Source organism: Leopardus geoffroyi, chromosome D2 (genome assembly GCF_018350155.1).
Source record: "Leopardus geoffroyi isolate Oge1 chromosome D2, O.geoffroyi_Oge1_pat1.0, whole genome shotgun sequence".
NCBI classification, from domain to species: domain Eukaryota; kingdom Metazoa; phylum Chordata; class Mammalia; order Carnivora; family Felidae; genus Leopardus; species Leopardus geoffroyi.
Window position 1 is genome coordinate 87,738,316 of NC_059334.1, and position 22,287 is coordinate 87,760,602.

Here is a 22,287-nt window from a genome sequence, read left to right on the forward strand (position 1 = left end):
GAAAGCGATACTGACTACGAACTCGGGGGAACACAGCCAGGGTCAGCCCAAGGAGGAAAGCACACACACCCGTCCCTTTGTCCACAGAGAGCGGACGGTCGTCGGAAGGGCACGGAGCCTTCCGCCCACACACAGCCCGCCTCCTCTGTGCACATCTCCTCGGATTTCTCTCAGAAGGGTTGTAGTTTTCAGGGGAGAGGCCAGGGGCATCTCGTGTCCGATTTCCCCCAGGCACTGATCGTTTTGCTGTTACTGAAGACAGTGTCACTCAGCTGTTTTCCTTTCCTGCTTGTTTGCACCTGGCACGCGGAGTGCAGCTGATGCTTCTCTAACGACCTGCGAAATGGGCGCATCGGGCTGGGCTCCTGGCCTCTGTGCTGACTGTTGTTCCCTCAACCCCTCCTTTCACCTCTGGCCTCACTGGACGATGCGGAACAGAAGCGCTCACGGCCTCCGGGGCGCCAACACTCCTGGCTGGAGGAAATCTTTCAACCCTTCAGCAGATAGGCTGAGGTTTGCTCGGGGTTTAAAGGACGTCCTTTATCAAGTTCTGTCAATATGGTGAATTACGTTGATGTTTTTTTTTTTTTTTTCAACCTTTTTATTTATTTTTGGGACAGAGAGAGACAGAGCATGAACGGGGGAGGGGCAGAGAGAGAGGGAGACACAGAATCGGAAACAGGCTCCAGGCTCTGAGCCATCAGCCCAGAGCCCGACGCGGGGCTCGAACTCACGGACCGCGAGATCGTGACCTGGCTGAAGTCGGACGCTTAACCGACTGCGCCACCCAGGCGCCCCAACGTTGATGTTTTTAATATGAAGCCACGGGGAACGTGGCCATTTGCCGCTGACGCACGACCAGGATCTGGCTGGCCACTGTCTCGTGTCTGCCGATGAGAGAGATTTTCCTTCCTTGTAGCACCACCACTAGGTTTCTAGTATGGAGACTTAGCAGACCTTAAAGGAAAGAGGAAGTATTCCTACTCTCTAGAAGCGTTGGGGAGGTTATCTGTACCTTCACCGTTTGGCAGAATTTACTGGTGAAGCCAACTGGGTCTGGGATTTTCTTCGTGGGGATGTTTTTAACAAAGGATTCAATTTCTTTAACGGCTAATAAATTATTCAGATTTTCTGTTCTGTCAGCTTGTACGTTGTATTTTTTGAGAAATGTGTCTATTCCATCCCAATCGTCAAGTTAACTGGAGTAAGGTTAAAGAGAATATTCCCTTACGAGCCTTGCGATGTCCAAAGGGTCTCTATGATGTCTTTCTGGTACTGATATTGGAATCTTACTGGGTTTTTTTCCTTTTTTTTTTTCTTTATTGGGTCTTCCTAAATGCTCATCAACTTTATCAATCTTCTCTTTGGAGCCCTTCTATCAGCGTTGGTTTCCTCTATTGTATGTTTGTTTTCAAATTTCGCTATTTCTGTTGCTGTATTTCTTATTTTTTATTTTCTATTTTTCTTAGGTGTTTTTGTTCCAGCCTCTAGAAATCAAAATCTTAGTTACCGTTTTTAAGATTTTTCTCCCTCTAGTCAAGGCTGTATTTTTCCTCTAAGCCCTGCTTTAGACAAGTCTCATAGGTTTTGATATGTAGTGTTTTCATTCTCTAACTCGGTTTAAAACACTTTCTAAATTCCATTGTGATTCTTTCTTTGACTAACCGATGATGATGCTCTCAAAGCAACGGTATCTTTCAGCTATATCATTTCTAATTCAATCTCACTGTGGTTGGAAAAGAAATGGGAGGATCTCGCTCTGTTGGCATGTTCAGGTTTGCCACGGCCCGGCTCTGGTCCCTTCTGGTACACGCTCCGTCCAGCCGTCCACGTGGCCGTGGGTCCTCCCGCCAGACGTGGGCCTGTCCGGGGCTCCTCTACTCCTATCCCTTCTGCTTTGGGTATTTGAATCTCCATCATCGTATGTGAAGGTTTAGGATTGTGATTCCCTGTTGACTGATTCCGGGTCACCTGGCTTTCATGTCAGCAGTAACTTCATGATTTAGATGCTCTCTCTCATCTTTTCCGCTCAGTATTTCCGGGTCCTTGTGTGTAAAACGTACCCCTTTTACGCAGCACGTAATTGGACTTTGTTTTTCTTTTCATCCACTCTGACAGTCTTGGTCTCCGGCTTGTTACACTTACTACGACCACAAACCCGTTGGGTTTCTGTCTACTTTGCTCTGCCTTTTCCCTACTGGGACCACATGCTTTTATATTCCCTCACCTTCCCCACTCTTTCTGCCTGTCTTCGGGATAATAAAATACTATTATTTGATTTTTTCCTTTTTATTAACTTAGTCACACATTACTTTAGTGGTTACCCTGGGAACTAAGACATTCACCTTTGGCTCATTAGAGTCTAATAAAGATGTAACTTTACCTTTCCCGAGGAGTGACAGACCCTCGGCATCGTCTAATTCTTCATCTAATCCTTCCTGCTCTTTGTTTTACTGTCTCGCCTATTATTTCCACAAAATAATTTCAGCTCCACAAGATGTTAGAATTACTGTCTTACGCAGTCAAATTTTATTTCCTATCACTAAACGTTTGCCTTTGGAGTATTCTTGGTTCTCTCGTGTTTCTGGGGACTTACTTTTCCTGTCCTACACCTCCTTGTTTCTTTTCTTGCAGGATACCTGCAAACTGCCTGGGTTTCTGTGCATCTGAGCGTGTCTCCACTGCACGTCGGCGGGCCGTGGTCTCCTCTGGCCTGTGTTCAGGGGCCTGTGGCTCCGGTCCCGCTGCCCTCGGGGCCTCCGTCCTGGGCACTAGCAGTTCCACGCGGATGGACGTGGTGCGGCTTCCTGTGTTTGTCCCGTGCAAGGTTGCTGGCGGTCCCGAGCCTGTGGCCTCGTGGGCCTTGTGGGCTTGGGGAAATTCGAAGCCATCGGGTCATGTCAGTATCGCCTTGGGGCCGCATTTCCCTCTCCCGGCTTCGGAGACTCCGGTTAGGAGTGCGCTTGGCCTACTGAGAGTTCCTCCCATGGCGCTCATCCCTGGTTCTGTCTTTTCGATTCCTCTCCGCTCCGGTTGACTGCCTTCTGGTGGTCCGTGTTCCCTGTGCTGTGCTCCTGCTCTCTGAAGAGGCCTCACGTGGGGGGTATCTCACGGGGACCGGGGTCCCGGAGGCCACCTCCTCCCAGGACGGCCCTCATTTCCCAGGCGCCATGAGACCACAATGGATTTCATCACCTTCCACGAGCTTTCAGGCAAACTCCCCACAGCCCAGAATGTAGCCGCTGTCCCCAGGCGTGTCGTCAGGAGCCTGCCACATGTCCCAGAGGGCCGGCAGTGATGTGGGGACAGACGGGGACAGAGTCCCCTCTCGGGAGCTGGAGCTCAGCCTGCTCTCAGTGTGTCCACAGCTGGGCCTTTAAAGACAGCGTTTGATGCCACTGACCTGGCGCCTGCTGTGGCCGCTGCGGTAGCCTGGCTGTGCTCTGCGCCCCACCCCCAGATGCAGCGGACCCCCGAGTCTGTGACCAGAGTCATGCAGGTCTCCCACAAGGATCCTCGAAACAGGAGGAGGAGGAGGAGGAGGAGTTGACACAATACCCGCGACAGAGATGGCCACCTCGGATCCCATCCTACCACGGACCCCGTCCTGCCTCAGACCCTGTCCCCATGGACCCCATCCCGTCTTTGACTCCATCACGCCTCGGACCCTGTCCTGTCTTGGACCCCGTCCCATCTCGGACCCCGTCCCACCATGGACCCTGTCCTGTCTTGGGACCCATCCCACCATGGACCCCATCCTGTCTTTGAACTTGCCCCACCATGGACCCCCTCCCTCCTCGAACCTCGTCCTGCCTCGGACCCCATCCCGCCTCGAACCCTGTCCCGCCTCGGACCCCGTCCCACCAGGGCCCTGTCCTGTCTTGGGACCCATCCCACCATGGACCCCATCCTGTCTTCGAACTTGATCTGCATGGACCCCGACCCGCCTCAGACCCCGTCCCACCATGGACCCTGTCCTGTCTTGGGACCCATCCCACCTCGGACTGGGTCTCGTCTTGGACCGAGCTCCTGCGCCCCCTGCGTCTGGCTCTGTCCTCAGCCCTGCACACGCACTGATGTACATGGTCCGTCAGGTTTCCTCTGAAGCTAGCGCTGGGTCACCATCACCCCAGCCACAGTGACACACGTGGACGTGTCCTCCAAAGGTGGGCAGCTGGGCTGTGGGGAGCGGCCTGCCTGTGGACCGGGCTGTGGTCCCTGCACCTCCTGGGGCCTGCAGTGCTCCTCAGGAGGAGAGAGGCTTTCCAGCACGGGGGCTAAGGCCCTGGCTCTCAGCAGGGGGCGGTTCTGGGGACAGCTCGGGGTGTCACGACTGGAGGGGGAGCTACTGGCATCTGGTGGGAAGAGACCAGGGGCGCCCCTCAACTTCCCATGGAGCACAGGACGCCTCACCGCAAGCAAGACAGGGGATGGAGGGAGACAGGAAGCCGTGGCGGGAGGGGACGAGGTCAGACCCACACGGGTGCACAGAAGCAACAGGGAAGGAGGGGAGCGGGACCAGCCAGAGGGCTCCAGGCTGCTTCCCGACTTGCTAGGTTTTCACCGAGTCCCGCTCCTTCAAATACCCCTCTTCACAGCTGCTCGTCCCAGCACGAGGAGGTGTGGTGACTGCAGCGTTCCACGGCGGCGGAAGGAGGACCCTCGGGGGCCCTGTCGCTCCCGCCCTCTGCCGCAGGCCTGGGATGTAGGGTCACCGAGGCGGCGGGCCCTCATCCCCACGAGGCCCTCGAGGACCAGGAGGTCACAGAGGGTGAGTGGCACCCCAGAACCGCGCGCTGACAAGAGGGGAGCCAGGATTCGGACCCGGCCCGAATCCTCCCCAGTCAGGCTGGCCACAGCAGAGCGACGCAGCACAGCTGTGAGAACGGGGACGGCTCAGGGGGCTCGCTCACCTTGGAAATGACCGCCAGCCTCTGCCTCACGCTCGCGAACAAGTTGGTGGACGTCCTCCCCTTCCGCTTCAGCTGGTGCTCCAGCCGCAGCAGGGCCGCCAGCTGTGAGCTGCTGGTGTCGTCCGTGGCCGTGAACAGCACGTCCCGCATCATCTCTGAGGCCGAGCAGCTCTGAACCAGACAGGAGGGGCCCAGGGGCCTGAGCCCTGCCCTGGGCCGGTGGCGCCCACGCGCGAGGGTGGACGGGGCTGCACGGCCTCTCCTGCTACCGGCTTCTTGGGATGCCGTGCTGCTCCTGGCCCTCCGCCGCCGTGCTCCCGGCACCCTCCCACCCCTTTGCTCTGAGCCTCAAGAGCACGAGGCCTGCCGGGGCAACGGGGACGTCGGTAACAGGGGCTGCGGCGCAGGGAACCTGGGCGGGGGGGCGGCCTTCCCTACAGCTTCCGGTGGCCGGAAGCGCCGTCTTCCGGCTGAGCACGGCTCTCAAGGCCGAGACCGGCCGGGCGCCGGCGGGAGGGAGCGCCGGGTGCTCCGGGGCCGCTCTCTCCCCAGGTGGCCAAGAAGGGCCCGGAGGAAGGGGCACAGAGCCACACCTGAGACAGCGCCAGGAACTGGCAGGTGGCCACAGGGTCCAGGGTGCCGCTGCACTCCACCATCTCCAAGCTGGCGGCCGCCGCGATGTCCAGGAGGCAGCCGCCCAGGGCCACCCGCACGCACTGCAGCAGCACCTCGGACGCCTGGGCCAGGTACCGCTGGGCCAGCTTCATCCTTCTCTGCAGGGACACAGGCTCAGGCACAGGGCACAGGCAGGGCGTCGCGGGGCGCGTGGGAGGGGCCATACCTGCAGGTCCCAGCCCTTCCTGCCGTGCTCCTGGGAGGCGACCCTGGAGGGTCCCGGGTCCCTGCAGCGATCCTCGCCGGCCTCGTCCTCCAGAATGGTCTCCAGAGGCTTATGGCCGCTCAGCTCAGCACCTGCCTATGGAGAAGGCGCCCCTGTCGGCCAGCTCAGCCGCTTGGGGCTGGGGGTCTTCCTAGAAGAGCAGGGTCTGTGGGGATGAGCCTGCCTTCGCCTTTGGGCAGGTGCCTTCCAGATGGAAGAAGGGGTGTGTACGAGGCACTTAGGACGGTGGCCTGGAGCCCTGCAGCAGCGTCAGCAGGGTCCCTTCGGGGGTGGGGTGCTCCCCAGGGGCACCCGGCCTGCGGGGCAGCCTGGCAGGGGGCCCTAGAGAAGGGTGTGGGCCTGCGTGCACGACGCGGCCAGTGCGGGGCCACAAGCCCTTGTGTCGGCTCCACGAGGCAGTGTGGGTGGTGGGAGGGAGGAAGGGGGCTCGGGTCCCCTGCTGCACGTGAGCGGGGGTTTTGCACCCGCACTTGGGCGCACCCTGGACTCCCTGGAGAGCTGCTGAGGTGCGGGGGACACCAGGGACCGCGGGCTGCTGACGGGGACGTCCTGCCCTCGGACGACCTGTGTGTTTGCCACCCACCCCCCTCCAGTCTGTCCCCAGCAGTCTGTGTTTCTCTCCCGCTGGCTGGTCACACCGGACAGACCACTTCTTGCCTTTTTCTCCCTCGCTCAGGCCACACCACCCTCTTTTTTTTTTTTTTTTTTTTTTTTAATGTTTACTTATTTATTTAGAGGGGTGGGGAGGGGCAGAGAGAGGGAGCCAGAGAATCCCAAGTAGGCTGCGCGCCGTCGGCCTGGAGCCTGACACGCGGCTCGAACTCACAGACCGTGAGATCATGACCCGAGCCGAAATCGAGTCAGAGGCTTAACCGGCTGAGTCACCCAGGTGCCCCAGGCCACACCACCTTCTCAACCAGGGACAATGCGAGGCCTGTTTGACATCCCGGTTCTTACTGAGAGGAGGTGAGTCTTAGATACACGGTTTGTTCCCGCGCGTGGGCGAGGGGTCTGCGGGCGAGCGGAGGGCAGGAGCGCGTACCGAGAGGCCCTCTTCCCAGTAGACGGTGGGGCGCACGGGGTCCGCCTGCACGGCCAGCAGGCGCAGGGCCCTCCCCGCCAGGCCCAGCTGCCGGGCGCGGAGCTCCGCGAAGCCGGTGCGCGGCGAGTGCAGGGCCCCCAGCTGGGCCAGCACCACGTGGGCCAGAGTCCGCTTCAGGGTGAACCATTTCTTCGGGAGCACAAAGCACCTGCAGTTACTTTCGCCCGGCCCTGGGAGGCGCAGCCCCCTCCCGCCCCCGCGTCCCCGGGTCGCGCCCCTGGAGTCCCTGGTCTCAGGCCCCCGGGAGGGACGATATCCGAGCACTCTGAGAAACGCTCCCTTTTGCATCTGGGTGGAGGGGGGGGGGGTCTCCGGGGCTGAGGCGTCGGGAGGTCACGGGAGCCTGGCTGCAGAACCCGGAGGTGGGGCTCACCAACAAATAATGTAAGTTTGCCTCAAGTTCAGTTTCAGGGCTATCTTCCACGTCTCCATAGTTATGTCAAATTAATTTGACTCATACTACATGAAATCTAGGAAAGTGTCTAAAAAGGGCAGAATATGTTTCCTTCAGGTATTTTGCAAATTTGACTGCTCTTTAACAACACGAATTCAGCTTCGAGGAGCTCTTTGGCATGCCAACGTGCTAAGGCAAAGCACACGCACGCCCTGGGGAGGACAGTGCATCGTGCACAGTCCGCCGGCAGACCCCCCACCAACTGCCAGACGGGGGGGCTTTCTTCGGCTAGACCCCCAGGCCCGCCAGGCCCAGGGCTCCGTCCCCCCAGCCGCCCCCGGGTGGCCCTGCCATCCCAGCACGGCCCCCGCAGACCCGCACGCGGGGGGGGCCCCTTGGTCTCGGGGACGGTTACCAAGCCGACGGAGGTGTGGTCACTGACGCTCTGCAGGTAGCTGAGCAGCAGCTTCTCCACGGGGCTCTGCTCGAACTGGCGGGCCAGGGCCTCCGCCCAGATGAGCTCCAGCAGATCCAGAGATGCTTCCGCCAAGTGGAGTCGGAGCTGAGCCAGCCTCCTCCTCAGAGGCGTGTTGACGTTCGGTACCTGGGCCCGCCAGAGACACAGTCAGGGCGCAGGCAGGCCCCGCGACCCCCCACGCCCCGTGCTTCCATCAGCTCCGATGAGACGTCACGGGCCGTCTCCGCAGCCAAACAACGCCCGTGTCCCTCAGTCCCTCCCTCCCGGCGGCCACCAGCCACACTCCAGCACTCTGAGCCGGTTTGCGTCTTCTAGGGTTTCCTGCCCGTGGGCTGACAGCATGTGCTCTCTCCGGCGCTGTTCCCTTGCATAATTATTTCAGGCCCGTCCACGTCGCTGCACGCATCCATGCCCGTTAACTGACGGGGAGAACCCGCCACAGGGCGTTTATCCACTCACACTCGGGGCCGGCTCACACGGTGGCCTGTGTCTAACTGCCAAAGCGTGGTCCGAGCTACGCCCCCAGCCGAGCGGCCGGAGGTTTGTCCCTCCCCGTCCTCGCTGACGATCAGTATGCTCAGTCTTCCCAACTGTAGCCATCGTCACAGCGTGCTGTGGTTTTCCATGACCGTCAGCGTCTCGCTGGTTCACTGGTGGGTTCACCATCTCTGCACATCATCGTCCACCATCCACACGTTCCCCTTGGGGGTGTCTGCTCAACTGCCCCCTTTTTATTGGGTTGTTTCTTATTATTAAGTTTTAGGAGCGTTTTAAATTAAAAAGAAATTTTTAATGCTTGTTTATTTTCGAGAGAGAGACACAGAGTGGGTCGTGGGAGGGGCAGAGAGAGAGAGGGGGACATAGAACCCGAAGCAGGCTCCAGGCTCCGAGCTGTCAGCACAGAGCCCGACGCGGGGCTCGAGCCCACGAACCTCGAGATCATGACCTGAGCCGGAGCAGTCGCTTCACCGACTGAGCCACCAGGCGCCCCAAGAGTGTTTTATATTCTGGATCAAATCTTGTCAGTCATATGGTTCACAAATATTTTCTCCCAGTCCGTGCCTTCCCTTTTCATTCCCTGAATAGTGTCTTTTGAAGAGCAGACTCCAGTTTATCAATTTATTCCTTCATGATTCATGCTTTTGTTGCCGTAGGGGAGAAATCTTTGCTGAACCCAAGGTCCCGAAGGTGTCTTCCTCTAGAAGCTTTGTAGTTTCAGCTCTTACCTGTAAGTCTATGATCTGCTCTGAGCTCCGTCCTTCCATCTGTGTTTTGGGTGTGCATTTCCAGTGGCACCAATGTTTTATTTAGTTATTTTATTTTTAAAAATTTTTGTTAACATTTATTTATTTCTGAGCGACAGAGAGAGACAGAGTATGAGCGGGGGGAGGGGCAGAAAGGGAGGGGGACATAGAATCTGAAGCAGGCTCCAGGCTCTGAGCTGTCAGCACAGAGCCCAATGCGGGGCTCGAACCCACAAACGATGGGATCGTGACCTGAGCTGAAGTCGCTGGCTTAACCAACTGAGCCATCCAGGCACCCCCAGCCTACTGTTTTGAAGAGTAGCCTTTCTTCACCGAATTGCCTTTGCTCTTTTGTTGAAAATCAATTTTGTGTCTGTAAAGTGTGTCTATCTCTGGATTCTCTGTTATGTTCCATTGATCTCATGTCTTACTTTTACATTAAAACCACACTGCTTTGGTTCCTGTCACTTTATAATAAGTCTTAAAATCAGATAGTGTTAGATCTCCAACTTAGTTTTTCTTTTTATTTCTTTTAACTTTTTTTTAATGTTTATTTATTTTTGAGAGAGACAGAGACAGAGTGTGAGCGGGACAGGGGCAGAGAGAAAGGGAGACAGAATCCAGAGCAGGTTCCAGGCTCTGAGCTGTCAGCACAGAGCCCAATGTGGGGCTCGAACTCACCAACTGTGAGATCACGACCTGAGCCGAAGTCGGATGCTTAACCGACTGGGTCACCCAGGTGCCCCTAGTTTTTCTTTTTTAAAGTTGTGTTTGCTATGTTATGTCTTTTGCAATTCTGTATGGATTTTAAAATAATTTTGTCAATTTCTGTAAAAAAGCCTGCAGCTTCTTGGTCGGGACTACAGAAAATTTAGGGAGAATTGAGATCTTAGCAATATCAAGCCTTCTGGCTCATGAACATTGTATATCCCGCCATCTGTTTGGGCCTCCTTCACTTTCTCAGCAATGTGTTACAGTTCTCAGGGTAGGCGTTTCCACTTTTTTATCAAATTTCATTTTCATTCTGTCAAATGGTATTGTTTTGAATTTTTTTATTTAAAAAAATTTTTTTAATGTTTCTTTTTGAGAGAGAGAGAGCATGGGTGAGGGAGGTGCAGAGAGAGAGGGACAGAGAATCCCAAGCAGGCTCCGTGCTGTCCGTGCAAAGCCTGATGTGGGGTTCGAACCCACGAACTGCGAGACCACGGTCTGAGCCAAAGCTGGACGCTCGACCGACTGAGCCACCCAGGTGCCCTTGTGTTTGAATTTTTAATATCTGGTAAATTGTTGGGAGTGTACAGAAATATAAAATTAATCTTTGCATCTTGTCCTTGCGTCCTGAAGCCTCGGTGCAACTGCTTGGTAGTCCCAGTAGCTTTATTATTATCATTTTTGTAGACTGCATGAGGTTTTCCATACACGTGATTATGCTGTCTGAAAGCAAAGGCTGCTGTATTTCTTCCTTCCCAACAGGGCACTTTGAATTTCCTTCTCTCACCTGCTGAGTGGGCTACAACTCAAATACAACTCAGGAGGGAGGGGGTGAGAGGACATAGCGCTGTCCTAGCTCTGGACTTCCACCCAGGTGTGGTGGGAGTCCCACAGATGCCCTCCATCAGCTTGAGGAGTTTTCCTTCTATTAATAGTTTGCTGAGAGTATTTTTTTTCAATCAGGAATGAGTGTTGGGTTTAGTCACATGCTTTTCCACATCTACTGAGGTGATCGTATGTTTTTACTTTAATTTAAAAAAAATATGGTGAGCCAAATTGATTGATTTTGAATGTTACACAATTCCCGGGTGGCTCAGTCAGTTGGACATACGACTCTCCGCTTAGATCATGATCTCGTGGTTCATGAGTTTGAGCCTGTGTTGGGCTCAGCGCCGACAGCTTGAAGCCTGCTCGGGATTCTCTCTTTCCCTCTCTCTCTGCCCCTCCCCTGCTCATGCGCACACTCTCTCTCTCTCTCTCTCTCTCTGCCTCTCTCTCTCTCTCTAAAAAATAAAATAAATATTAAAAGCAAAAATGAACTATTGGGACCTCATCAAGATAAAAAGGTTCTGCACAGCGAGGGAAACAATCAGGAAAACGAAAAGGCAACTGACAGAATGAGAGAAGATATCTGCAAACAACATACTGGATAAAGGGTTAGTATCCAAAATCTATAAAGAACTTATCAAACTCAACACCCAAAAAACAAGTAATCCAGTGAAGAAATGGGCAAAAGACATGAACAGACACTTCTCCAAAGAAGACATCCAGATGGCCAACCGAGATATGAAAATATGCTCCACATCGCTCCTCATCAGGGAAATACAAATCAAAGCCACACTGAGATAACACCTCACACCGGTCAGAGTGGCTAAAGTGAACAACTCAGGAGACTATGGATGCTGGCGAGGATGTGGAGAAACGGGAACCCTCTTGCACTGCTGGTGGGAATGCAAACTGGTGAGGCTGCTCTGGAGAACAGTGTGGAGGTTCCTCAAGAAACTGTAAACAGAACTACACTACAACCCAGCAACTGCACTACTAGGTATTTATCCAAAGGATACAAACATGCTGATTCAAAGGGGCACACGTTTATAGCAGCGCCATCAACAACAGTCAAATTATGGAAGAGCCCAGATGTCCATCGATTGATGAGTGGATAAAGAAGATGTGGCTTATATACGTAACGGAATACTACTCGGTGATGAAGAAAGAATGAAATCTGGCCGTGTGCAACAACATGGATGGAACTAGAGGGTATTATGCTAAGAGAAATAAGTCAGTCAGAGAAAGAGAAATATCATAGGATTTCACTCATGTGGAAGTTAAGAAATGCAACAGATAACATAGGGGGAGGGAAGGCAAAATAAGATAAAAACAGAGAAGGAGGCAAACCATGAGAGACTCTTAAATACAGAGAACAGACTGAGGGTTGCTGGAGGGGAGGTGTGTGACGGGTTGGGCTAAATGGGTGATGGGCATTAAGGAGGACACTTGTTGGCATGAGCACTGGGCACCATATGTAAGAGATGAATCACCGGGTCCTACTCGTGAAGCCAAGACAACACTGTATGTTAACTAACTTGAATTTAAATAAATAAACAAAAAGAACAACAACAACAACAACAGCAAAAGCATTAAAAAAAATTCCCAGGATAGTCCCGACTTGACATTGATGTCTTCTCCTTGTTACGTATCATTGGATTTAATTTGCTGAATTTTTGTTTAGAACGTTTGTATCTATGTTCGTGACGAGAGGCATCTATGTGAGGCTCTTGTTTTGGTATCAGGGTAATACTAGCCTCATAGGGTGCTCCCCTCTCCTCAGTTTTCCAGAAGGGTTTGTGTTGAATTGGTGTCATGCTATCCTTAAATGTCCGCTGGGATTTGCCGCCACAGCTTTCCGGGTCCGAGGTTCTCCTTGTGGAAACTACAAATTCCGTTTCTTTAACAGATGGAGGGCTATTCAGGCGATCTGTCTCCTTTTGAGCGAGTTTTGGTTGTTTGTGTCTTTCAAGGAATCTTCCACTTTATCGTGAAGTTGTTCAGGATAGCCCCTTATTATCCTTTTAATATGTGTGGGATCAACGGTGATGTCACACCTCTTATTCTCTGGTATTGGTTATTCACGTTCTCTCTTTTCTTCCTGATCAGTCAGGCAGAAGTGTGTGTATTTATTGATCTGCTCAAATAACAACTTGTGGTTTTACTGATTTTACCTTCTAATTTAATGTTTCCTATTTTACTGATTTCTGCTCTGATCTTTGATTTCCTTTCTTCTGTTCATTGGGGAGCTGGTTCTTTATCTCCTTCCTTATGGTGAGGCCTGAGGTCATTAATTTGCGATCTTATTTCTTTTGTCATACGGTCATTTAGTGCCACAAATTTTCCCCTAAGCATTCCATTAGAGATGCCTTAAAAATTTTGATGCGTTTTTTTCCCCCCTTCAGTTCAGAAACACTTTCCCTTTTGATTTGCTCTCTGGCTCATAGTTATTTTGGTAGATGCTACTCATTTTCCATGTATCTGGGCAATTCCACCCTTAGCTTTCTGGGTTTGTTTTTTAATTGAGGTAAAGTTCATATAACGTGAAGTTAACTGTTTCAAAGTGCACAGCTCGGTGGTGCTTCGTCTGTTCGCAGCCTTGGGAGGCACCTCCTCTGCTTTCAAAATGTTTCTGTCATTCCAAAAGGGAAGCCCTTACCCACTCAACAGCCATCTCTTCTCTATGGCCTCGCAGCCCCTCCCCTGCAACCACGAATCAGCTTTCTGCCTCCGTGGGCTAAACTATTCTTTTATGCTGCTTTTTGATTTCTACGTTAATTCCATGGCAGTCTTGGTACACCATCTTTTTTTTATTTATTTAAATCTCTTTGTATTTATTGAGACTTGTTCTATGTTTAGGATCCAGAATATGATCTATCGTGGAGACTGTGTCGTGTGCCCACGAAACAAAAAGAATGCGATCCTGCTGCTGCCGGGAGATGCATTATAAACACCCACTATGCAACCTGGTCGGTGGTGGTGCAAAACCTAGCTCTCTGCCTGAGGTCTCCTTGTTCTGTTAATACCGATTTGTCTGCCTCTCTGCCGCAATGTCACAAGTCTTTCCTTCGTTTCTTTGGACGATCTGCTGTTAGGTATTTAGAGTTTAGAACATGATGTCTCCGTGGTTACCGGCTCCCCTTACACCCTGAAACCGACCCGCTCGTCCCCGTGACGCTCTTCCTCCGAAGCCTGCTCTGCCTGATGAGGGCGGGGCCGCCCGGCTTCCTTCGCTGTGTGTCAGCATCGTGTACCGTCTCCCATCCTTTTACTTCCGGCCTAGTCATGTCTGTAAAGCGGCTTCCCTGTAGGCAGCGCATGGTTGGATTTTGCTTCTTCATACCGTCTGACGAGTTCTGTCATTTAACTGGGGATCCAGACCATGCTGGTTCGCAGGACTGTGACATGACTTGTTTGTCTCCTATACGGCCCGGCTGTTCTTTATTCTCTTTCCCCTTTTTCCGCTTTCTTGAGGGACGAGTGAATGGTTTTTAGGATCTCCTAAGCCCTTCTTGGCTTATTAGGCATGCCTCTTTGTTCTGAGATTTTCGTAATCCCTTCGGGGTTTAGAGTATATTTTGCCACTCCACTCAGAGCACAAAACTCCGTCACACTACTCTCGTCACACATCTCGTTTTCACGGGTGTTACCGACCTGATGCTACGCTGTTATCATTTTGCCGGAACAGTCAGCTATCCTTCGGAGAGATTTAAATAACGAGAGAAAGTCGTCACAGGTTTTCCCGGGTAGCTCACACTCGCCGTGCCCTTCGTTCATCTGTGCAGATCCCATTTCCACGTGGGGCCGATTTCCTTCCGCCTCAAGGACAACTGTGCGGTCCCGGCGCGTGTCTGCTGCCACGCGCTCGGCTCTTGGAGGTCCGGGGGAGTCTTTACTTCGTTTTCATCCTCGAGAGACGTGTTTGCTGGGTACCGATCGGCGGCTCTCGCTCCAGGCTCTTCGTGACGCTGCGTCACCGTCTTCCAGATGGCACTCTTTCTGTTGGAGTCGGCTGCTCTGCACTTACCGTGTGCTTTCACTTCCGACCCGTCTCGAAGAGCCCTCGCAGCCACCGGCCGGAGACAGCTGGGTCACAACGTGCCCTTGGCATACCTGGATTCCAGTAGGCTCATAGTGGCTTTCAGCCATTATTTCCTCACACAGCCTTTGTCCCCTCCTGGCCCTCCTCTCCTCGCAAGGTTCCGATTACTGCGCTCTCGGCACGTCGACGCACGGGTGTTCTGGCGATCTCCACTCTTGTCCGCGGCCGCCTCCGACCCTCTCAGTCTCTGCTCCCCTACCCACCCGGTGCGTGCCTCCCCGCACACGTGGTTTTCACCTCTGTCAGTTCGCTCTCTCTCTTTATGTCTCCTGTATCTCCACTTAGCCTTTGGAGCGTGAGGAATGCAGTCAGTAGTAATTAACATCCTTGCCTTTGAACTCTGGTATCTGTGCCAGTTCGCAGACTGTTCTGAGGTGTATTTCCTGCTTGGGCATGGTGATTTTCGCACGCGAGTTTTGACTGGGATTTTGGCACGGTGATTTCTCACCCGTTGCCAGACGCGGCGCATCTTGCTCTTTTGGCGGATGGACATTTGTGCCCCGCTCTTGCCTTTGCCCTGGGACCCCAGTGCGCAGACACGTGGATGACTTTGCAGGCTGATCTGGGGCAGGGCTCATCCAGGGCCGGGTCATCCCCGACTGGCCTCGGGGTCACGAGGTTGTCCGCTGGTGGGAGCAGGCGCTGCCCCAGGCCTGAGTGGGGGCCCAGCCCCGTACCTGTCCCCCTGGGTGCCCCTCGGCCACCTGGACAGAGGTGGGGCCGCCTCTGCTCAGGATGACGGCACGGATGCTGACGTCTAGTGTGTTGAACATCTGCTTCACGTTTTTGTCTACTTTTTGGTTATTTCAGAAGGGAGGGCAAATCCTGTCAGTGTCACTGCCAGAAGTGGAAGCCGGCGGCTTGGTTAAGGCAAGTGGGGGGCGTCTGTGTGTGCCCCGGGGGTGCTCCGGGCTCCGGGGGGGGGGGGGCCCAGGGCACAGACTCACCTCTTGCAGGGACAGTAAGGCCCGCACGCTGCAGAACAGCTCCTCTGCATCAGCCACAGCTCTCTGGACTAAGTCATGTGCCTCCAAGTAATACGCGGTTCTCTGCTCCTGGTCTTTCTCGTTCTGGGCACATAATCTTTATAAGACCAAGAGTGGGATTCAGAACAAAAATCTCAAAGCACTAACGAAGTGCGGAGTATATAACTTCTATGTGACTATATTTTTATTAGTACTTTAAACCCTTTGATGAGATGTCTTATGCGTAAAGATACAAAAGTAAGTACGCGCCCTGTACTGCTTTTGTCAAAGTTAAATCTACACCTGGCAGGCAGACCAACGAACCAACACAACGTTAACGGTGCTCATTCAACCACCGAATCTTCCCATTGGTGCTTTTCCGCATGTTTTAAAGTTCTTCCACGACCGCGTGTCACTTGTGTGATGACGGGCCAAAGGCCACCCTTCACACCGTGCACACTGTGAGCCTGTGTGCAGGCTCCTTCTCCCTCACAAAGGCCGCTGTTACTACCTTACACGCGGTTTTGAGCTTCGAAATGCCTGTGTGCACCCCAAGCACGCGGGTGGCCAGGGCGGGGTGGGTGGAGGGGAGGTGGGAGGGGGAGGGCATTTACTGAAGCCTCACTCCGCTGCCTCTGGGCCAGCGCCTACCCGTGATGACAGTGGGGACTTCGGGAGGTCACGTGGGGGAGGGTGACAGAGCCCCACTGGAGGGCAGCGCCTGGACTGCTCCTCAGGCCAGAGCCAGTGTGAGCAGGTGCAGGGGTGTGCGGGGTCGATGTGTGCGAGGCTGTGTGTGAACACCTGTGAGTGATCACGGGTGACGTGCCCACGTGTGTGTGACCGATGTGTGAACGCTGTGGGGGTGTGCGGGTGTGCCTGCGTGTGCGGGTGGGGCGGCGTGTGGGGCTGTGAGTGTACCTCCGTGTGTGTGCAGACACGGATCTGGTGGGACACTGGGGGGACTGGTTGAGAGCAAGGACACCTCCCTGTGCCGCTGTCCTGGACGGAGGTGCCCGCGGCCACAGGGCGGGGCCAGGAGGAGGTTCTGCTGGAGGGCAACGGGGGCCGGTGGGGGCTTGACCCAGGAGGAAAGCTGGGCCTGTGGTCAGGACGCGGAGTCGGGGGGCAGGGGCGGGGAGGGGGCCGGAGGGAGAACGGCCTGGACAGCCCCGGGGGCAGTGCGCGGTCATGGGGGCTCGGTGACGGTCATCACAGGGTGGAGCGGCACGCCGGCCCGGGCAGAGCTCCGGGGGCCCGGGAGGGCCGCTCACCTCTTTATCTTGGCGCGCTCTAGTCTTATATCCGCACAATTGTCTCTGTAGCCCCAGGTGATCAACCTTTTCTCAATTTCCGTCAAGCAGTCGTCCATTTTGTTCAGCAGAAGCAAGCATCCGGGAGGTTCGCCATCAGCTGACTCCTGAGCGGCCTTGATCTGGAGGCTCACGCACCTGTATGGGACGTGGGCCGTCACGTGTGGCCACCGCAGTGTCACCAGCGTTGCCGGAGGAAACACCTGAGGAGCGCTTCCGGAAGAGCAGAGACCGCACGGGCCACACACACGCCTCCGTCACAACGCGATAAAGTCGGAAGGTAGCAGCCCGCACCCCGCCATCACATGCTTCTGGAAATTCAAAACCGCTCTCCTCTGACTCAGGGGCAGAAACCCACACGGACGGGGCGGTCTTCGCACATCAGACCTGCGGGCCGCTGCCAGGGGACGTCAGGGGCGCCTGCCGGGGGAGGGGGGACAGGCTGGGTGACCCACGGGACCAGTGAAAACGGAACAGGACAGCGCCTCTCAAATACACAGCCAAGAACTGAACAAAGACAAAGCAGAAAATCAAGAAAACCAAAATACGACAAAGTCCCGGCTGCTCTGGTCAAGAAAGCCAGAGCTGCTTCTTTGTTGAGGTCAGTTAGCCGTTGGTGTGGAGTCTGATCTGGGAAAAGAGTGAGGGCACCGAGGAGGAGCGGGACCTACGAGAAACGCTCCGTGAAGTCACAGGGGAAGAGCCCAGAAACACGTCTACTAACACAACCAGAGGCAACGATTTTCTAGAAGGATAGAAGTTACCAGAAAGATGGCTCAAAAACAAGCTGAAAGTCTGCAAGACCAGTAAGCACAGGAGACCCAGAGCTGCTCTTGGAGGCTCTGTCCCCAGGGCACCTGCCATCTGCCCCCTGGGCGGGAGGCGCAGAACCACCGGCCAGAACAGGGGCGAACACGGAGCAGGACAGACCCCAGGGAGGTGTCTGCTCCCAGACGCAGTTCCACACTGACGGAGGGTGAAGGGTGGAGAAGACCCCGCAGCCAGCCCCCAACCGGGGCTGGGCCCGCCCCTCAGCATAAGAGGCGTCTGCTCAGAAGCGTGCGTCCCCTGAGAATTTAGGAACAAACCAAGCCACCTGCACTCCGTCCCAAGAAAAAGGCACTTTGGAAAGAAAGAGACACTGCCCCCAGGAGCCCGAAGGCCGAAGGTCAGGCTCCCGAGATGTCCCCAGGCCTCCCTCCCCCAGGGGCAGCAGGGGGTCCCAGGGAAGGCTCTGCTCCAGAGCAGGTCGGCTGGGTAGGGGGTTGTGGGCGGAGGGCTCTCCGCGTGACTCCCTGCACGCGATAGGTTTGCAATGCCGCATAAAGGACAAAGTGAGCCACGACCGTCATGCGAATTAAGCTTTTCTTACAAAGGACTACCTGGCCTCTAGGTCTGTGGCCATAAACTCCAAGACGGGCACTCGGTTCGGTCTTTCTTTTTGCAGAAGCTTGAAGGTGTCTATCAGTCTCTGAAACAACTGGCAGACCTGGGGATGGCAACGTGGCGTCGGCGCGTGGCCCTCGGCCACCGGGACCAGCCACGGGCCCCTCTCGAGCGCACCCGGCCCCCTCACCGCCACTTCTCTGCCTTTGCCCTCCATGGACAGGAGCGTGTCCGCCAGGGTCAGGGTTGAGCTGTACCAGAACTCCTCGCTGCCCCCCAGGCGCTGCGCCCACTGCACCAACTGCTTGGCCTGTCCGTAGTTTCTTTCCTTGTTCGCCAACTGCGCTAGAAGGTGCAGGCATCTTGCTTGGGCACAAGGATCATCAAGCTCCTGAAAGACGTAGAAAGACAGGAGGGGGGTCGGGAGGGGGAGGGAGACAGAGACAGAGAGAGCAGCTCCGGGCGGCAGGCCTTCCCGCACCGTGTCCACTGGGCTGCTCCCTGCCCTCTGAAGGAGGCCCCGTATTTGCCCTCAGGGCACAGGGGTGGGGGCCTTGAGGCCTGTACCTGTGCTAAGACCACTTCCAGGGTTCCAACAGTGCCAAGGGCCCTGGGAAGCCCCCTCCCCTTAGCGGCAGGTTCCAGTGTCCCCCCCTCCCCCCCCGCTGCCCAGGAGCCCCCGTCCAGATGCTGGCCAAGGGCCGGCAGGTGAGCAGATTTTGCACCCTAGTTGGTCAGGGCTGTCTCATCCCCCACCCACTGCGCATGGTCGCAGGTGGCCTGGGTGTGGGGCGGGGGTGCTGTTGGCCTCTGACCCACAGCCGGCAGGAGGACGCAGGCCGGAACAGCGGCAGTCCGAGGTGGCCCCGGACAGGGCAGCTGGCACGTAGCCCAAAGAGACTGAGGGCCCGGTGGGCCTGGGGCCTGCTGTCCCAAGAGCCGGGGCTCTGGACGGCAAATACAGGCTGGAGGCGGGGAGGGCGACGAGGTGCCTACGGGAGGCGGACGTGTGGGGGGTGGGGCTGGCCGGTGGAGCACGGCAAAGAGGCTGATGGCGGGTTGCCGTGGACGGAAGCGAGGCCCGTACCTGCAGACACCCCATGGACATGTCACCAGGCTGTGACTGCTATGGCCCCACAGAGGCGCGGCCATGGGGTGGGTGGCTCAGGGCAGTGGATGGCCGGGAGGGAAAGACCCGTGGGCACGTGGGACCCGTGTCAGGTTCAGGAGGAGCGGGGTGGCATCTGGAGGCGGCAAAGGTGGCCCAGCCACGCCCTGGGGACTGACTCTGCCCCAGGGGCTCTCAGAAGAGGCCGTGGCCAGCAGGGTGCTGTGGCCTCTCGGGCCCCACCCCTCGCACCCCTCCTGGCCCTGGAGTCTGGACCGCACGCGCCTATCTGGCCACCAGGCCTGCACACAGCTCTCCTGCTGGCCGAGACCCGCACGCCTGTCCCCACTGCCTGAACCTCCCACGCCTTGAAGTTTTGTGCCTTTATCGGGGACTTCTCTGTCTCTGACCACCTGTCTGGCTCTGTAGCTTTGCCTGGTTCCCCAGTGGACACAGTTCTCAGAGCCGGACGCAGGTAGAACCACCCATCCGCAGGCGTTGGAGGGCCACGATCTCCGAGGAGGGGAACACACGTGGGCATCCATGCTCATGGGGACACAGCCCAGGTGAAAAGCAAGGGCCCGGCATGGGAGGGGAGGCCGGGCTTGGGGCCTCCAGGCACTAGAAGGGCCACGCATGGGGGACACCAGGAGGACCAAAGATCTGTGCTCGAGGACGGAGCAGGTTCAAGAAGCCCAGCGGACGGAGTAGTGGGGCCTAAGGAGCCGAGCGAAGGTCTGAACAGCCAGGCCCGAGTGCTAGCCTTTCCAAGGGGGCTCAGAAAACCCCAGGCTTCCAGGGAGGCCCTGGAGAGGCCCCAGACACCTGCAGGGCCCACACCCGAGGAGACAGGACAGAACTCATGGGTGGGGGGCTCAGCCCGAACCTCCAGGCTCTCAGCCTCCACACACAACGGCAGGAAATGCAATGCTGAACGGCCCATTAGGAGCCCTACCATCCAAGAGAAAGCAGCCGTGGAATCAGGCCCACGGCAGCCAAGGGAAGCAGGGATGTTAGCAAACTCTGTGTACAGAAGGCAAGGAAACCAGAGGAACGTCAGGCAAAGGGCAGAGACTCGGATACAAATCAAGATGGGCGTTCCAGAATGGCAAGCAGCAGGCTGGCTTCCCAGCAGAGGGCGCATGTCCCCGCGGGCAGGGCGGCCTCTCACCTGGAAGGCCAGGTGGGCCTCCGACAGCAGCAGCCTCGCAGGCTGGTACAGACCCACCTCCAGCAGAACTTCCGCCTTGAGGGTCCACAGAAGGGGAAAGGACGTCCCCTCCAGCCCAGTCCCGGTCTCTCCGTTTATCTTCAAGATCTGCAAGGCACGGCAGGCACGTGTGCCCCCTCGGCTCCCTGCCAGGAGGACCCGCTTCGCCGGGCCGGGCCCCCTGTCTCCACTGCGTGCCGTCTCCCGGGGCCTCTGTCTTCTGACCGGCTGCCTCACGCCCAGCACGCCCAGCACCAGGTGGCCCCTGCTCCCGCCCGAGCCCCGTGCTCCGTGGCCCCGCTGTCCTGTACCACGCGGCACCCGCACCAGCACGGGAGGGGTCACCGAGCCCCTGAATTCAGCAAGGCACCTGGGCTCCTGGCACGTTCCTACCAAGTGTCCCAAACGGTTGACTCTGGGGGCTCACAAACGGAGTCTCAAGTATGGAGCGGTGTCCCGAGCATGGTGGCCTGGACGGTTACTTCCCTTCGGGGGCAAGACCGCCCAAAGTGTGCCCACTGCGTGGAGGGGAGAGCTGCTTGGTGGTCAGACTTCTGGGGCCGCCTCTCTAGCTGCCCGGGCCTCCACTGCCCTTCTTGGTGGGCCCTCCATGCCGCCCCCAGCCTGTCTTCTCTGAGTCCTGCCCAGGCCCCTGGGGGGAGCACTCCATGGCGGTCTGTAGCCCCGTCTTCCCCGGAGACGTCCGCGACCCACAGGGAGGGGACACGGGAAACCTGGCAGGAGGGTTTGGGCGCAGCGCAGTCACGGCAGGTCCTGGCCAGTGGCTCGGGCTGCAGCCTCAGCACCGTCCCTGCCCAGCCAGGAACACGGTGCTGCGGGCAGAGTGGGTACCTTATCCTTCGCTATGAGCGGCTTTGTCTCTGCTTTCTGGACCGTGGTTATGGGCTCGGGCACCGTCGTCAGACTTTCTTCGGAGAGCAGTTCCTTGTTTTTCTCCTTTCTCAAGGCGATTTCTTTTCTGCAGCTAACATAAATAACGCAAGTAATACGCCAAAGAAATATGATGGCCAAGAAATATCTGAGAATGTCCAACTTCATCGGTCGTCAAGAAATACAAATGAAAATAGCTACAGGAAGATCGAGATTACAGGTGATAGAAAATGCCCATGACTGCCCCCAGGCACAGCCCCCACCCCAGGCACTGACCCCAGGCACAGATCTGCACCCCCCCCCAGGCACAGCCCCCACCCCAGGCACTGACCCCGGGCACAGATCTGCACCCCCCCCAGGCACAGCCCCCACCCCAGGCACTGACCCCAGGCACAGATCTGCACCCCCCCCAGGCACAGCCCCCACCCAGGCACTGACCCCAGGCACAGATCTGCACCCCCCCCGGCACAGCCCCCACCCCAGGCACTGACCCCAGGCACAGATCTGCACCCCACCCCAGGCACAGCCCCTACCCAGGCACTGACCCCAGGCACAGATCTGCACCCCCCCCCAGGCACAGCCCCCACCCCAGGCACTGACCCCGGGCACAGATCTGCACCCCCCCCAGGCACAGCCCCCACCCCAGGCACTGACCCCGGGCACAGATCTGCACCCCCCCAGGCACAGCCCCCACCCCAGGCACTGACACCACGCACAGATCTGCACCCCCCCCAGGCACAGCCC

General features: G+C 56.5%; 1 protein-coding gene across 5 annotated transcripts in view; it reads right to left on the minus strand.

Moving 5' to 3' along the window:
* Window positions 1–22,287, minus strand: part of CFAP46 (cilia and flagella associated protein 46) — a 97,765-nt gene that overhangs the window by 15,889 nt on the left and 59,589 nt on the right. For all 5 annotated transcript variants that reach the window (XM_045439327.1, XM_045439330.1, XM_045439329.1 and 2 more), the window contains 11 exons: window positions 21,505–21,637; window positions 20,614–20,760; window positions 18,525–18,725; window positions 18,331–18,437; window positions 16,910–17,086; window positions 15,618–15,753; window positions 7,726–7,914; window positions 6,857–7,045; window positions 5,755–5,889; window positions 5,507–5,686; window positions 4,914–5,084 (listed from right to left, as the gene is read on the minus strand). In XM_045439327.1, coding sequence (XP_045295283.1) covers window positions 4,914–5,084; window positions 5,507–5,686; window positions 5,755–5,889; window positions 6,857–7,045; window positions 7,726–7,914; window positions 15,618–15,753; window positions 16,910–17,086; window positions 18,331–18,437; window positions 18,525–18,725; window positions 20,614–20,760; window positions 21,505–21,637 — 1,765 coding nt within the window. The remainder of the gene's footprint in view (window positions 1–4,913; window positions 5,085–5,506; window positions 5,687–5,754; window positions 5,890–6,856; window positions 7,046–7,725; window positions 7,915–15,617; window positions 15,754–16,909; window positions 17,087–18,330; window positions 18,438–18,524; window positions 18,726–20,613; window positions 20,761–21,504; window positions 21,638–22,287) is intronic.